This window comes from Pantherophis guttatus, chromosome 1, assembly GCF_059756535.1.
Source record: "Pantherophis guttatus breed Tessera chromosome 1, ASM5975653v1, whole genome shotgun sequence".
Lineage (NCBI taxonomy): Eukaryota > Metazoa > Chordata > Lepidosauria > Squamata > Colubridae > Pantherophis > Pantherophis guttatus.
In genome coordinates this window covers 279,907,017-279,923,920 of record NC_142063.1, presented here as the reverse complement: position 1 = coordinate 279,923,920, position 16,904 = coordinate 279,907,017, and the positions used below count along the sequence as shown (strand labels likewise).

Here is a 16,904-nt window from a genome sequence, read left to right as displayed (position 1 = left end):
AATGCATATACAAAAACAAATTCAAATAAGATCAGAAGGTGCAGAAGTTGAGCCTGCCATTCTAGAAATAAGTTGGTAGTTGAAAATAGATCTAAGGACTGGAAAGCCCCTGTGTGAAGGCAGGCATTGTTCTCTATTGTTGGTGTTGCTACAATATGACTGAGAAGATTTTGAACATCTATCACTGAAATGATGCATTTTTTGTATGAGAGTAATTGATATAGCTTCTTTGTCGTGAATTAGAAAAGATCTTTCCCAATGAATTGAAGAAATTGAATTGATACAAAAATGTTGTACTGTACTGGTGTGTTAGCCACCTGAAATTATATATTTTAAATGGGTGGCCATGTACATTTTGTAAATCAATGCAAACCAGATTTTTTAAAAACGTATTTATCTAAGAATACAGAGACAAAAGAGTCATAGAAAACTATTACAAAATAACTAAAAAGAAAAGAGGAAAATGGCATAAACAGAAAAAGTCATCTTATTTATATGTCTCATGAGCCTTGGTGACGCAGCAGACTAAAGTACTGTTAAGTAACACCAGCTGCCTGCAATTACTGCAAGTTCAAATCTCACCAAGCTCAAGGTTGACTCAGCCTTCCATCCTTTCGAGGTAGGTAAAATGAGGACCCATTTGTGGGGGCAATAAACTGACTTTGTATAAAAAAGAACACTGCTTAGGGGGCCCCCGAAAGCCCTACTAAGCAGGTATATACAAAAGTATGAAGGCTATTGCTCAACGCATTGTAAACCGCCCTGAGTCTCCGGAGAAGGGCGGCATATAAATCAAACCAATAAATAAATAAATAAATAAATAAATAAATAAATAAATAAATAAATAAATAAATAAATAAATAAATAAATAAATAAAGGGGGTGTGTGTGTTTGAGAAGAGCAGTAGCCTCCAACCTTTTGGGTACCAGGGACCAGTTCTGTGGAGAGAGATTTTTCTGCAGACTGGAGGATGCGTGGTTTTGTGTGGTGCCTGCATCCCACGGATGGGGCTTCGCTTGTTTACCTGGCCCAGTTTCTGGTATGCTGCGGCCCAGTGCTGGTCCATGGACCAGGGTTTGGGAACAGAGGTGGGTTTCAGCAGGTTCTGACCAGTTCTGGAGATCTGGTAGTGGAAATTTTGAGTAGTTCGGAGAACCGGTAGTAAAAATTCTGACTGGCCCCGCCCCCATCTATTCTCTGTCTCCCAAGTCCCAGCTGATCAGGAAGAAATGGGGATTTTGCAGTATCCTTCCCCTGGAGTGGGGAGGGAATGGAGATTTTGCAGTATCTTTCCCCTGCCATGCCCACCAAGCCACGCCCACCAAGCCATGCCATGCCCACCAAGCAACACCACACCCACAGAACCGCTAGTAAAATTTTTTGAAACCCACCACTATTTGGGAATCCCTGTTATAGAAAAAGTATAAATAAAAAATAAGCATTAAATATAAAGAAACTAAAATGTCATAGATCTAAAAAGTCTGAGTTATAATTAATTACTTATAAATAATTAAAATACATTATACCTCTTTAAAAGAAGATGAATCACAAGTTTGATTTGAGAATAAATATCAAGAACTTCGATCAATACAGTATAAATCACTGTTCGAAGTTAACAGCTATAATTAATTAAACCCATACTGAAAATCTATTCTAATTTGAATATTCCAGGAAGTTAAATGTAGACTCTCTACATAGAGTAATTCAATTTTGGTTGCAGTACAAATCTATGTTTCAAATTATAGTCTGAGAATGGTTTTTAGTTTGAGCTGAATTCTGTGTCAGATTTACTTTTGAAGTACATAGTTATCCTGGACATTGAAACATACTCTCACAACTAGGTTAATCATTCCTCTGAAGGGATCAAACAGCTTTTCTAATAAAAAGGGTATAAGATTTTGTGCAGTTAGCATATACAAAGCTAACTCAGTATACGTTAAGGAAATGTATGGTTGGTAACATTTAATTTTTAAAAAATTGCAGGTTAAAAAGAAAATTTGGCTTTTAAGATTTATTTTATTTCTAGGAAGGATCTTTTCCAGAAATATTGATATCAGATATGATAAAATGATCCAACTGCTCATTACATTTCCAGCAATTTTTAGAGAATACATTGTCAATTTTGGTAAACAATTAGTAGACAAGACTTGTATTTAATAAACTAATGATTAAACCTCCTGTATCACTTTTCATATATATATATATATATATATATATATATATATATATATATATATATATGTTACTGATTCAAATTATGTATCCATTTAAGCATAGAGCCTTTGACTTGTTTAGATTCTTTTAAACTTTGTAAATAAGGGCTTGCAGGTGTTCTGCATTATGTGTTATGTCAAAGTTTGCATCCTCACTTTTGTAACTTTTATTACATCATTTGTTGACATGTTTTGGTTATTTTATGCTTCTTACCATGTAATATTTTATAAGATAACTTTTATAAAATAACTGATATTGTATTTTTATAGTATTATGTATTCTGTTCTGGGTTTTTATTGAATGACAGGTAGTTTACCATTTTTATAGGGAAATAAATATATAGATAAGTAAGAATTACATTATCATTCACAACAACCAGAAAAAGCAATATGTACTAATATTCATGTGAGCTGAAATTAGATTTCATGTGTTTAAATTAATAGATAATAAAGTAACATAAAATCTAGTGCCTACATTCTGAAATCTGGGCAAGAATATTTTTTAAGCTTTTTAGTTTTTTTAAAATTTTCTTCCTATCTTTTTCTTTTTAAATTATAAATTTATGTGTATGTGTATCTTTTATTGCTTAATTCAAAAATATCTTCTTGCACTACATATAAATTTGGTATTTGTATATTTTTTCTCCTTCCTTTTCTAAGAAAAGGGGCATTTTTAATGAAGCACCGACCTTCTCTTTAAAACAATAAACCATGCAATAAAAGAGAATATCAGTAGATCAAAGTTGTACTGTGGAATCTTTCGTGCCCTCTGAATTGGGTTGTTTACTTACAGATGTTTCATTATTTGCCTAGGTAACATAATCGTTGCTAATGTTACCTAGTGATGCTACCTTATTGATAATCTCTGCAAGCAAACAACCAAACTCAGAGGGCACCAAGAGCTTCACAAAAAAGCATGCATTTTGTATTAGTATTGTGCAAGCGAGCATTATATTGAGAGCCATGCATAGACCATATTTTTTCATATCTGAAGAATATTATATAATATACAATACAATACTAAACTATACATTATACATTATACATTATACATTATACATTATACATTATACATTATACATTATACATTATACATTATACATTATACATTATACATTATATATATATTTATACATGCACATGCCTACATATATACATACACATGTACAGGCACGTATACAATTATCCCAACCATTTTTATGTCAGGCAAAAACACAACTGCCCTGTTAAAAGCGTATGACTTTTAGCTGGATTTCAGAAGAGAAAAAGGTCTGGAACCAGCTGTCCAAATAATTCTTCCACATCAACAGATTCCGTGTATATACACAGAAGGGGGCAAGCCTTGATAAAAATAATATGAAATTTGGCAATTGTGTTATAAAAATATCCACTGTAATACAGAAGCATTCTTTTACAGGTATTCCCAAGCACATTTTATAAATTGCAGTTTTCCCCTTTTATCTTCTCTTGTTTTACGTTGTAGTCCTCGGTCTTGCTGCATGTTGGAATTTTAGCTGTATTTGAGCTGTTTATTTTATTGTTTGTTGGACTGATGCACCTTCACATGTTAGGTAACAAAGAAGATGAGTAACCATAGATACCTATGACATTCTGGACATTAGGAAACAACAAATAACCATATGGCTTATAAAGATTTGTTTTCTTTAAATGGTATTATCATTCATGCATGACTCATCACCTTTTTATTATGCAAAAAGAAATATTTTTGTGTACATTGACTTTTCATTCACATTCACATATTTGTATTTCAGTAATACATGATAAAATTGTTCGTGGTCCTTGTCTTGTTCTTATATAGTCAGGTCCAGAAATATTGGGACATCGACACAATTCTAGCATCTTTGGCTCTATACACCACCACAATGGAGTTGGAATGAAACAAACACAATGTGCATTAACTGCAGACTGTCAGCTTTAATTTGAGGGTATGTACATCCAACTCAGGTGAACGGTGTAGGATTTACAGCAGTTTGTATATGTGCCTCCCACTTGCTAAGGGACCAAAAGTAATGGGACAATTGGCTTCTCAGCTGTTCCATGGCCAGGTGTGTGATATTCTCTCATTTACAATATGCAGATAAAAGGCCTAGAGTTCATTTCAAGTGTGCTATTTGCATTTGGAATCTGTTGCTGTCAACTCTCAAGATGAGATCCAAAGAGCTGTCACTATCAGTGAAGCAGCCATCATTAGGCTGAAGAAACAAAACAAACCCATCAGAGAGCTAGCAAGAACATTAGGCGTGGCCAAAACAACTGTTTGAAACATTCTCAAAAAGAAGGAATGCACCGGTGAGCTCAGCAACACCAAAAGACCTGGGAGACCACGGAAAACAAGTGTGGTGGATGACTGAAGAATTCTTTCCCTGGTGAAGAAAACACCCTTCACAACAGTTGGCCAGATCAAGAACACTCTCCAGGAGGTAGGTGTAAGTGTGTCAAAGTCAACAATCAAGAGAAGACTTCACCAGAGTGAATACAGAGGGTTCACCACAAGATGTAAACCATTGGTGAGCCTCAAAAACAGGAAGGCCAGATTAGAGTTTGCCAAACAACATCTAACAAAGCCTTCACAGTTCTGGAACAAAATCCTATGGACAGATGAGACCAAGATCAACTTGTACCAGAGTGATGGGAAGAGAAGAGTATGGAGAAGGAAAGGAATTGCTCATGATCCTAAGCATACCACCTCATCAGTGAAGCATGGTGGTGGTAGTGTCATGGCGTGGGCATGTATGGCTGCCAATGGAACTGGTTCTCTTGTATTTATTGATGATGTGACTGCTGACAAAAGCAGCAGGATGAATTCTGAAGTGTTTCGGGCAATATTATCTGCTCACATTCAGCCAAATGCTGCAGAACTCATTGGACGGCGCTTCACAGTGCAGATGGACAATGACCCAAAGCATACTGCAAAAGCAACCAAAGAGTTTTTGAAGGGACAGAAGTGGAATGTTATGCAATGGCCAAGTCAATCTCCTGACCTGAATCCCATTGAGCATGCATTTCACTTGCTGAAGACAAAACTGAAGGGAAAATGCCCCAAGAATAAGCAGGAACTGAAGACAGTTGCAGTAGAGGCCTGGCAGAGCATCACCAGGGATGAAACCCAGCATCTGGTGATGTCTATGCGTTCTAGACTTCAGGCTGTGATTGACTGCAAAGGATTTGCAACCAAGTATTAAGAAGGGAAAGTTTGATTTATGATTATTATTCTGTCCCATTACTTTTGGTCCCTTAACAAGGGGGGAGGCACATATGCAAACTGCTGTAAGTCCTACACTGTTCACCTGAGTTGGATGCACATACCCTCAAATTAAAGCTGACAGTCTGTAGTTAACGCACATTGTGTTTGTTTCATTTCAACTCCATTGTGGTGGTGTATAGAGCCAAAGATGTTAGAATTGTGTCGATGTCCCAATATTTCTGGACCTGACTGTATTTGGTAAGAATGTTTAAAACCTTTTCTTAATTAGTGTATATTCACAGTGCTCTCACTTAACTTCTGAATACATACAGACATATCCATCCATTCATCCACATATATCTCCACCTATTCACCCACTTATTACTCTCACACTCAGCAGTCCACTGATATCAAATGAACTATCCCAAAGACCCTTCTCAGTGCAACCCTCCCCTCTGCCATTACCACCTAGATGAGTAGCTAATGACCAGTATTTTGGACAATGTCTTGCAAATGGTTTTCATAAATTGCAGCGATAAGCTTCAGGACCATAAAGCCTATAGAAAATATTCCTACTTGAGTTGTCATTTGCACAGATCCTAATCAAATATCAAGTGCCACCATCGATACAAGTTCAACTCCTCCCCTCAGGACACTGCTGTAGGATATTGCATGCCAAAATAACTAGACACAGGGACATTTTTTCCCTTGTGCCATTGCTCTGTTGAACACCTCTCAGTATTGTTTCATTGTCATCAAAAAAAATATTTCAGTTGAAACTCATTTAAAATGCATACTATTATTTAAAATACTATGGCTCCCTAATACACATAGGCATCAAAATTCTGCTTATAAAAGAAAAATTTCCTTAATGTTAGAATTAAGAAGACCAAACACATCTCTTGGGGAATGTGTCTGGCCTTCTGGTCCATGCTCCTCTTGCCAAGGAAGGACCTTTAGCAGACCCTGTCTAGATGTCCTCACCAAACCATATTAGGTTTAACAGGAAGTTTCTTTGATCATAGACTGTTATTTGCCCATAATCCTTCTAAACCTTAATATTCTTAAATAGATTTGAAAAAGCGCAGCAAAAAAGAATCAAGTAGGCTCAGTAGATATGGAATTCATTTCTGTTTCCTATTAGTAGATTAATGTTGTGGGAGAATTACGGTATTACACTTGAAGAGCAGAGAGATTGAAATCTAGACATATTTTTCTTCTTTCATTACTTTAGAATTGATGGGTATAGGAAACTAGATGCTAAAAATGCATTTTCTTCTTTACTCCTGGCTTTTCTATAAACTTGTTCCTCTCTCTACACAAGAGAGATCAAGGTGATACTGGATAAATATCTATCATGTATTCCATTTGGGATACTGGATAAATATCTATCATGTATTCCATTTGGGATAAACAATATAGGGAGAGTGCAGAAAAGGGTAAAAAAAAAATACTGAGCCAAAGAAATTAAAGATCTGAGATAAGAAAAAGAAGCAGCATAATCTAATTTACACCAATACATTCACTATATATCTCATTATATTTCTCTGTCCTTGCAAGCCGTCATTGCTTGCAGCATACCTATACTGCAACCACTCCATACATCATATTTTCTTCATTAACTTCTCCCATTTTCAGTTTTCCCCATCCTCTCAACTTATTTTGGAGCAGGATTCTCATTCATTCTCTCAATATGATCAAGCCACCTCAACATATTTCTTTTGTATTTGTCATTTCACGTCCATATGCATTTAGTAACCATTCATAGTTTATTCTTTCTCTCGCTCGCTTGCTGTTCTATCCCTTATTTCTTTGTTAATACTTTTTAAGTACATTTAAATACATTCACATGCTTAGAATACATTTACAGCAAATACATTTCTTGTACTACATTCAATTTGTTTTTATGTTTTTCCTGATATATCCAGCTCTCACTTCCATATAATGTACTGGTAGAAGCATATTGTCATACAGGGCCATTTTCACTCTTTTTGCTAAACACTCATTCATCATAACAGATCACATGTTACCCACCATCCCTTTACCAATATTTGTACATCTTAAATTTTTCATTAATAATATTTTTAATAAACATTCCAACAAGGTATAGGCATTCATCTACTTGCTGTAATGTTCACCATTTATTTATCATTGGTGCTCACTCTGTATTTTCCTTATCAAGGACCAAGACCTATCTTGATGATACTTTGTCAGTTTCAGTATAAGTTAATATATCATTTTAGTATGTTCTGCAGAATAGATGCCCTTGACCTGATTGTCTTTTTTCTTGCACTTATTTATCTTCCTTGCAATGTGTAGTACAGACAGGTCAGTGTTTTCATTTTTAATCATTAATATTTAGTCCTCCCAGAAGCAATTTGAATTCTTAATCTATTGCCACTTGACCAGAAAAAAAAAAATTTCTTCTGATGCAAAAATATTTTTTGTCTCTTAGTGAAAATATACAAAACTTGACCCTGTGCTTTTTGTTACCATTGTTATCTCATTGCTTTTTAAATCTTATTCTGGGAGATGGTCAACCTTGGAAGCTAGAGCTTAAATAATTGGTCTATCTAACTCAATGCTATGTGCACTGAGTAGCAGAATCTCTTTAGAAATTATACTTCAATATAGTTTAGATTTTATTTTCAACCAGATACTATAATAAAACTTCAACATTTTTGAAATCTAAGTTATTTGGCTTTAAAAAATGAAATCAATTTTAAAATGTTTTAATATTAATATACTGTTAACTGGGAGTTCATGTCACATTCTTATATTTAACACCAAGCCATGTAAATTATGGATGAACTATCAGATGAAAAGTAATGAATAAATTTAAAAAAAGCAACACCTTTTCATCTGGATGCCTGGTAAATTTCACAACTAAAGGATAAGAGTTATTCAATTCAAAGAATTATTTAGCTATAAATAAATCCATGGGCAAGTTTCTTTACTTCTATAGAAACATTGAATTTAATTTTCTTGAGGATATAGATAAAGATTAAATGAAAGATCACATAAAATATTTGTAAATTAAAATATTTACACTCCACATAACACCTGCTTTTAGTAGAAAGTGTAGCAAGTTTAGTAAAGGGTTGTGTCTTAAGATGTTAGAGAGTCAAACTATCATTTAAGTTAGTTATACTAACTGAAAGGCAAATATAGATCCTAATATGTCTGACTTACTGTTCCCTATAATCCTAAACATAATTAAAACTTAAAGCGGATAGCATTTGTAATCATTAATGCTAATTTGGGAACAAAATATGGCATAATATTTAGGAGCCTGAGTGGCGTAGGAGGCTAATGCCTCCTACTAAGGCAGTATTTAACATCCAGCTGCCTGCAATTACTGCGAGTTCAATTCTCACCAGGCTCAAGGTCGACTCAGCCTTCCATCCTTTCTAAGGTAGGTGAAATGAGGACCCAGATTGTGGGGGCAATAAGCTAACTTTGTATAAAAATATACAAAAATATGAAGGCTATTGCTTAACGCATTGTAAGCCACCCTGAGTCTCTGGAGAAGGGCGGCATATAAAAATAAATTAAAAAAAAAATAACAAAGAAGGAAGGCTAGCAGACATACAAGTATGTGCAGAGTAATGTACCACAATTCCCCCCCTCCTATCCAAGCCCCAAATCTTCAGTTAAGACAGTGTAGCAGATGACCAGGCTGAGCCTGAGGGAAGAGTAAAAGGTGTTATAAGGCACGAGTCCCTGAACACCCACAAGAGATCTAAGTCCAGCCTACTATGAATGCCTCTCTTATCTCTCGCTCATTTCTCTTGACCGCCAGTTGATCAGATTCTTGTAAGAGTTTAAGCTTGCAATAAATCTTTATACTGATTTGAACTGCCTGGATCTCCTGATTTCCCCCGTGCTTGACGGGCAGAGATTGAAGATTTCATCACCACCCCACCTACCATAAAGAAGGCCCCAGAGAGCTGATGCATTTCTAAAATGGGAACATTTGAAAACCTATATTGTTTTTTCTTTGTATCTTCTCAGAGTTGTTCTTGTGGAAAATATTCCTGAAGGCATAAACTATTCAGACAGTGCACCATCCCATTTGTCTCTTTTCCAGGGGTGGATGAATTTACTTAATATGGCTAAAGCATCGGTTGACATAGTGTCTTCCCAATGGAACCTCAGTCACAGTCATTCAACTCCATGGCAGGTACATTCTTTAAATTTTTCAAGTCTTATTGTCTGCTTGGTTTACAGTTTTACAGTTCAATCTTGCCTGAGTCTGAATCCTTCAGGTTTTATTTAAATAAGAAAATAATTTCCAGTTATTCTCATTGTGAGATTGAAGCAGTTGCCTGTAGAATAGCCTTTCAGAATGAGTAATAATATTTCAGATCATATAAGTTTAATACTGAAAATGGTTATACCAGATTATAAAGAGTCTCCTAACTTGATCATGGACTTCTTTCATGTTTTATTATAATGATATTTTGCATATGTATTTAGACAGAAAATAAAATTATTTTTAAAGAAACCTCTTTCAAAATTACTAAATTAGTTTACATATTCTACTAAATGGTCCTGGCACTCTCCTAGTTGTCAGATTGCAATGATGCCAGCTGAGATTCTGGGAATTATTATTTAATGAGGATGGGAAGGTTGCAATAAAGGATAAACAGTGCCTGTTTTGTTAGTCAAATTCATTTCTGTTTGTTCTTTAGTAATATGTTAGTTTATCACAGCGATTTTAAACAATCCTAATTTTTTTTTACTATGGTTAGAATAAAAAGTATTTCTAATATATGGCAAATATAATTTTTGTGCTGTTTGTGAAGTCTCATAGTATGAGAAGAAAATTTTATTGTCTATGTTATTTTTATAAAAGCATTGATGAATCCATGAAAAAAAATATTTTGATGAATTAGTCTCAAGGCTATAAGCAATATAATTAATATTCTTTAAATACAAGATCACAAATTGATTAAACTAGGATATTCCTGCTCCATAATTCAAAATTCCTATAAATTACAAATATCTATCTAATATTGTTCAGTTATCTATCAGAAATTCAATAGGATTGTTTGTTTTAAAATACTATATTTACAGCCTACCTCAATCCAAATGGACTCAGGAATTTGAAAGGTTAGACTCTTCTAAAATACTTTTCAATACAACAAGTGATTTAGAGATTTAGGAGTTGCTAACAACTCAGATCTCAACTGTGAAATCAAAAGCTGTTTTAATTGAATGTTTGTTTATTCCACACTCTCACATTTAGCATATTTAGCATATCAATACATTTATAAGGAACAATTAAGATGATCCCAAACATTAATATTACTTTTTGCTCTAACACTCTTAAGAAGGATTTACCTGGAATTTTTAAATTGATATAATTCCAATTTGTCAATTTTTCTTATAAACAGAGACTGAATTATCACAAAATCAGCCAAACAGGCCTTGAAAAAATTCAGTTTTTGCAGCCTTTGCTGTTGCAATAACTGAATTTTTGGTAAAAGAACAATCAAGCCCCTGCCGAAATATTGGCGAGATCAAGTGATAACATTACAGCTGTGCACATAATGGATTTTGAGAAAGATCATTTAGATTCTGTTAAAAAGTTATTGAATTATACTTCATGGTGAAAGATGGATATCTAGAAAGTTAAGCTTTCTTTTTAGAGAAATTGCAATTTAAATAGAAAACAATTCTCAGTACCTGTCCATCTCCATACTAAGGGATCTCTCTTTGTATCTGTGTATAAAGCTGTAATTACTTAATAGCAATTATCTTTCCAATAATTCATGGAAATTTTCAGTCATCTGTTTATATCAGCAACTCACTTAACAACTGTCTTGCTTAGCAATGGAAATTTGAGGATCAATTGTGGTCATAAGTCAAGGACTACATGTACAAGCTCATTCCACTTTGTGTTGTGTCATGCATGGCTGGGTCTAGAATTACAGGCAGTGATTCTTTAGAGTCAGATGACTTCCAAACACAAGCCACTATCTTTTGTTAGGGAAAAAGCCTGCTTCTCCTCACTAAGACCTTAACAACTTACAGGAATGCTCAAAAAATGTAAACTGTATTGTGTCAAAACTTTTTTTGCATTCAGTAGAGGAACCGCCACCAAATTCAAATTTCTGTCAATGCATTTTCTAAAATGCTGATTAGCAACTTAATGTAATTAGAAGCTTGCAATATTATCCTACCTTGCAATTCTTTTAAAAAGTCAGAGTACATAACATGAATTTTAGAAGTAATGTAGTTTGCAATCTCGATGCCAAAGATGCTGTCAAAATTTAGCATCTAATTGCTTTTCAAAATTGCTCACTGATTTTCGTGATAGTGTAAAGGCTTCCAACTATTTTAACTTTTTGGCTTAAAATGAGACATCACGCACAGTGTTCTTATTTAAGGGGAATGTGAGATATCATTCTGCTTGATACTATCTACATGACTTTGTAAGCTTCAAATCCTTTTTCCAGACAATAGGTTTAAAGTCTTACAGAAACACTATCATATAATATAACACAGTATATTATACATCTCCATACATACACACAGACACAAGGCATTGATTTTTTTTAAAAAAAGTAATGTTTATTAAAAATTGTTTCATAGATTAATGAAATAGTATAAAGGTTAAAGAACAGGAAAAATGAGGTGAGATGAAAAAGTAAGAAAAGTGTGAAAGGAAATACAGATAGAAGAAAAAAGAATATATATATAAACTTTCTTACAGCTGTTGAAACAAATTTATCCCTTTTTCCTTCCTCATTAAAATAACATAATTCTCCTCTTCCTGTAATCAACCATTTTTAATCAGCAAATCCATACACAACCACTTCATTTTTTTTCATTTTCAGAAAAAATCCATAAAAGGTTTCCAGTCCTTTTAATAAAGATATAATTGTCATATCCCTAATTACTGTAGGTCAATTTTGCCATTTACACATGTTCCATCATCTTTACAATCCATTCTTCTATTGTGGGCATTTCAATATTTTTCCAGTTTTCTGCATACAGTGGTCTTATTGCAATTACCATATACAAAACTAATCTTCCATAAATCTTTTCTAATTGGTTATCCATAAATCCAAGTATAAATTATTCTGATTTCCTTTGAAAGTGAGTCTTTAAAATTCATTGCATCGTTATATTTATTTGTATCAAATATTTTTTGTTTTTCACAAATCTACCATTCATGTTAAAATGATTCTTCATATTTTCCACATTGCCAACAGAGATTAGAAGTATCTTTATACATCTTAACTTATTTCTCTGGTGTCATACGCCAATGGTATATCATTTAGTAAAAATTCCTTCTTAAATTTTAACACAATATGAATTTCAGTCCTTTTAACTACTTTTTCTCCCAATTGATTCATCTCTGTATATTATAACCAAAATTCTTAGCCCAGTTTATCATACACTGGGGAACACAGTGGCTCACATGGTTAGGATGCTGATCTGGCGATCAGCAGACTTGTGTTGGAGACCTGGTTGCTGCCGTGTGGCAGGGTGAGCTCCCATCACTCACTCCAGCTCCTGCCAACTCAACAATTTTAAAGCAGATGACTGTGAATAGATAGATGGGTAGGACTTCAGTGAGCAACCTAATGGGAACATGAAAGGAGCACCATCTGGGCATCCCCCAGGCAGTGGTGATGTCATTGGCCCTTTTGTGCTTCTGACACAGAAGTATAGCATCATGCACTGTTTAACTTGCTCTTCCTCCATTTCAAATCTGAGCAAAAGTTTGGACATCCCATATTCATCATTGTATAGAGTTCAATTTCAGAGTCCATTTTATCTTTTTTTAATTCCCAATTACCTTTTTATCTATATTAAATCTCTTTGTGTGTATATGAAAACCATCCAAAAATAAATTCTTCTGCAGTCAATTGTTCTCTTGAATTCCTTTTAAGCTTCCCAGGTTCCATAAACTCATTGATTTCATATATAATGTAATTCCTGCTCATCCCACTAGTCCCTTCCTTTAAATGCTGCCATCTTATGGGACTTAGGATGTGTGCCTTTTCTATGGCAGCCTCTGTCCTATGGAGACTCTTCCACCTGAGGTCTAGAAGTTCTACACCTCCTTAACCTTCTGAAAAGCACTTAAGACCTAGGTTTTCCACCAACTGCTGAGATTGGCATGGAATGAACTTGTTATGGCATGCATAGGAAGGTTGCAGCACCTAGCCTTTTTTGTTTTAATTCCATGTTTATACATTGTTTTTATTTTTGGGTTGCGAACTGCCCAAAGTTTGGTTTAAAATGGGTCACCATATCAATGTTTTACGTAAGTAAATAAATAAATCTTTTCCTCATAGGGGCAGCAAATTTTTGAAAAATTGGAAGAATTATTGTCCCAAAATATTGAAATCAAATTAGTGAGTGATATTCTTCACAAGAAGTCCAAATTATTAAATGACTTGGAAAAAAAGGGTAAGGGCATGAACTTTGTTTTGTCTTATTATAGTGATAAAGCTCTATTGCTTATGTCACACATGTGGGTTGTTGACATGGTATACAAAACCATTGCTGGATTATGCCTTGTAAAGTCAAGCATTTTTGATTTTCATTTAGTTCTGTGGAAAAGTTGAACATGATTAAGTATTTTGTATTGCGTAAATGGTTTCACTTTGATCAAATTATGCCAATCCATATTAAAACAGAAAACACTGTTAGATATATAAATCTTCACAATGATGCTGATAGAAAACAAAGAACAAACTTACAAAAGAACTCATTTTTTTTCTGCAATATCAAAAGTTCCCTTCATTGGGCATCAGGCATATAGGACAGCTATATACTTTTATGGTGGTAGAGTGAAATATGTCTCTCTGTGTTACTTAATTTTGAATTGTGGTGATTTTAAAATAGAGCACAATCAAGTCAAGTGGAAATATACTTTATAAACCATATATTTTAATATGGCACACTCTGGGAGGAGACATTCATAATACAATTTTGTATTAATAAGCTTTAAACAAATAATTGAAATTAAGCTCTCTGCATATTGGAAAATAAACATCTATTATATGATGTATCTCTGTGATACAGCAATTAATAATATATAAGTCCTACAACATATATAAATAAAATGTAACTGTTTACTACAGAATCCAAATATAATTTTTATATAGATTTATATAGATTATATAGATTTCAGAATTTTTTTTGCCAATTTCATACATAAGATGATGAAGTCTTCAATTTTATTGAAATATTTGTTCTATGCACTACAGTATTTATTTGTTTCAGTTCTGTCAAATAATAAATTTTCATGTTGTAATTGATGGATTTGATCCATCAGTTCCAAAATTGGATACTCACCATTTACAATACAATTTAATTACTGTATTGGTAAAGTGTTTATACAGTACTGAAGATCTAGAAGATTGTAGTATTTAACAAACCAGTTTTTGTCTGAAATAAAAACATTTTGAGCCAAATAAATCAAAGCTATACATTTATTTTCTTTAAAGAAAAAATGTTTTTATTTGTATAACTGTGGCATATGAAAAAGTATTAAGAAGTTAGCCAAATCTAGTGCTTCTTACATCCTCAGGATACAACCTGTCTGCTTGAAGTGTCAATCAATTAAAAATAAATGGTCTTGTATTGCTGGTGTGATAAAGAATACATTTCATATACTATAATTAAATAATATAACTATATTACTAAATAAATAGTTAAAAAATTCAAAAATTGAAACCCTAATTTTTCTTTTGTCCCATGTATTTATTTTACAATTACTATGTTACAATTGCTATTGTAACTAATATAATTTCTTTAAAATGCAAGGCTAGCAAGGGGGACATTGATGGAATTTGCCTAAATTGTAATCTGTTCTGTTTTATGGAGAACCTTTAAGAATGGTAATGTTTATTAATAGGAAAAATAATGTATAAGCAGTTTAAAATTTCTGTAATTTTAAATCAGGTGCAGAATTCTCCTTCTAATAACCTATCTCTATTCTTCATACTGCATTTACAGAAACGCAAACATACTGCAGTTATCTCTATATATCTTTACCTTGTTACTATTTTAATAGGTTTTTTTAATGCCTTTATGTAACTCATAATTTACTCTCATCATTTACTGTGTCCATGTCAGGCACTAAAAGGGTCTACTGTGTTGCTCTATCTTCTAGTGAAGATAACACATTCATCAACATTCAACTCACCAATATTTTAAACCATTATTGTGTCAACATTCAATTATTCAAGATGCTCTATGGGAATGTAAGCTAATTTTTATACAAACTTTCATTAACCAAGTATTTCAGGGAGAAAAACAAGTTTAGAGCTTTTATTGTTAGCATATATTCTGAAGCCTAAGGTTAGATGCACTGCATCTATTTGGGAGGTGGGAGGTAAAAGTTAAAAAGAAAAATAACTCCCATTCTAGAACTTCTTTGTAATTCACATCAAAATCAGGCTCATTTTCTCATTCACTTTGCAGGGAGGTGTGAAACCAGATGCTGTGATGAGATGGCCAACAGAATGGTGGTAAGTTATCCTAGAATGAGAAAATAACATGGAAATTTAGACATGCATAAATAAAAGAAAAAGAAATTTGGAAAACAAAAATTGGAAAATCTCCCTTAAGTTCCCATGGAGCTTCTATATTTGAATGTTGACGCTTATGGATTCAATGAGATCCAGTGAATTGTATTTGTACTTGGATATAAATTTTAATTTTACTCCCAGGTCTTTCATAGACTTGTTAACTGATCTGGTGCCATTAATCTGCCAGTCTGCATAAATGAAGGGGGGGGGAGTCCTATTCAAATGAACAAGCATCCTGAAATCTACCTGAGTCTGCATTAGAGTAGTGGGCTTTTCATTTTATTTCATACTGCTACTGTACAAAAGTTTTTCTATCCTTTTACCAAGTGCCAGTAAGAGTATTTCAAAATTGCAGATCTGCATGGTGAGTTCTTAAACACAAATGTAAGACATATGGAATGTATGCCCTGCAGATTCTGTTTCAAGCTATCTCTATCTTGTTGTTCAGTTGTATATAAAATGAGGAAGGATGAAAGAGAAATTCCAAATTATAAAGCAAACCTATTCAAATGTATCACACAGCACCATACAATTAACCTAAAATATTTATAGGATCCTCTCTTAAATGTCTCATAACATTGGGAAGCTATGATATCTATTGGGCAAGGGATTTGCAGACCAGACTTCCACTCTTTAGGAGGTTATTCAGAAACACAGTAATGTGAGAAGAAACACTGTGTTAGAGAAAACTAATGATAAAAGTGAATAAAAGCAATAAATGATGGAAGTAAACTTGCCCCAGAGTAAATGGAATGGTTCAGAACAGGCTCAGCATTGAACAGGAAGTAATATGTGTGATAATACCTATATATGATTTAGGCATTTATGGAGAAATACATAATGGAACACTTGTGGTGACATTAGAGATATGTTAGTTGGGAATGTCAATGTCTGTGTAGAGTACTTTTGTATGCAGAGGATGCCCAA

The 16,904-nt window shown here is 33.6% G+C and overlaps 1 protein-coding gene across 3 annotated transcripts in view; it reads left to right on the top strand.

The window, feature by feature from the left end:
- Positions 1–16,904, top strand: part of PLD5 (phospholipase D family member 5) — a 79,330-nt gene that overhangs the window by 44,407 nt on the left and 18,019 nt on the right. For all 3 annotated transcript variants that reach the window (XM_034428259.2, XM_034428260.3, XM_034428261.3), the window contains 2 exons: positions 9,433–9,601; positions 13,734–13,848. In XM_034428259.2, the coding sequence (XP_034284150.2) occupies positions 9,433–9,601; positions 13,734–13,848 (284 nt within the window). The remainder of the gene's footprint in view (positions 1–9,432; positions 9,602–13,733; positions 13,849–16,904) is intronic.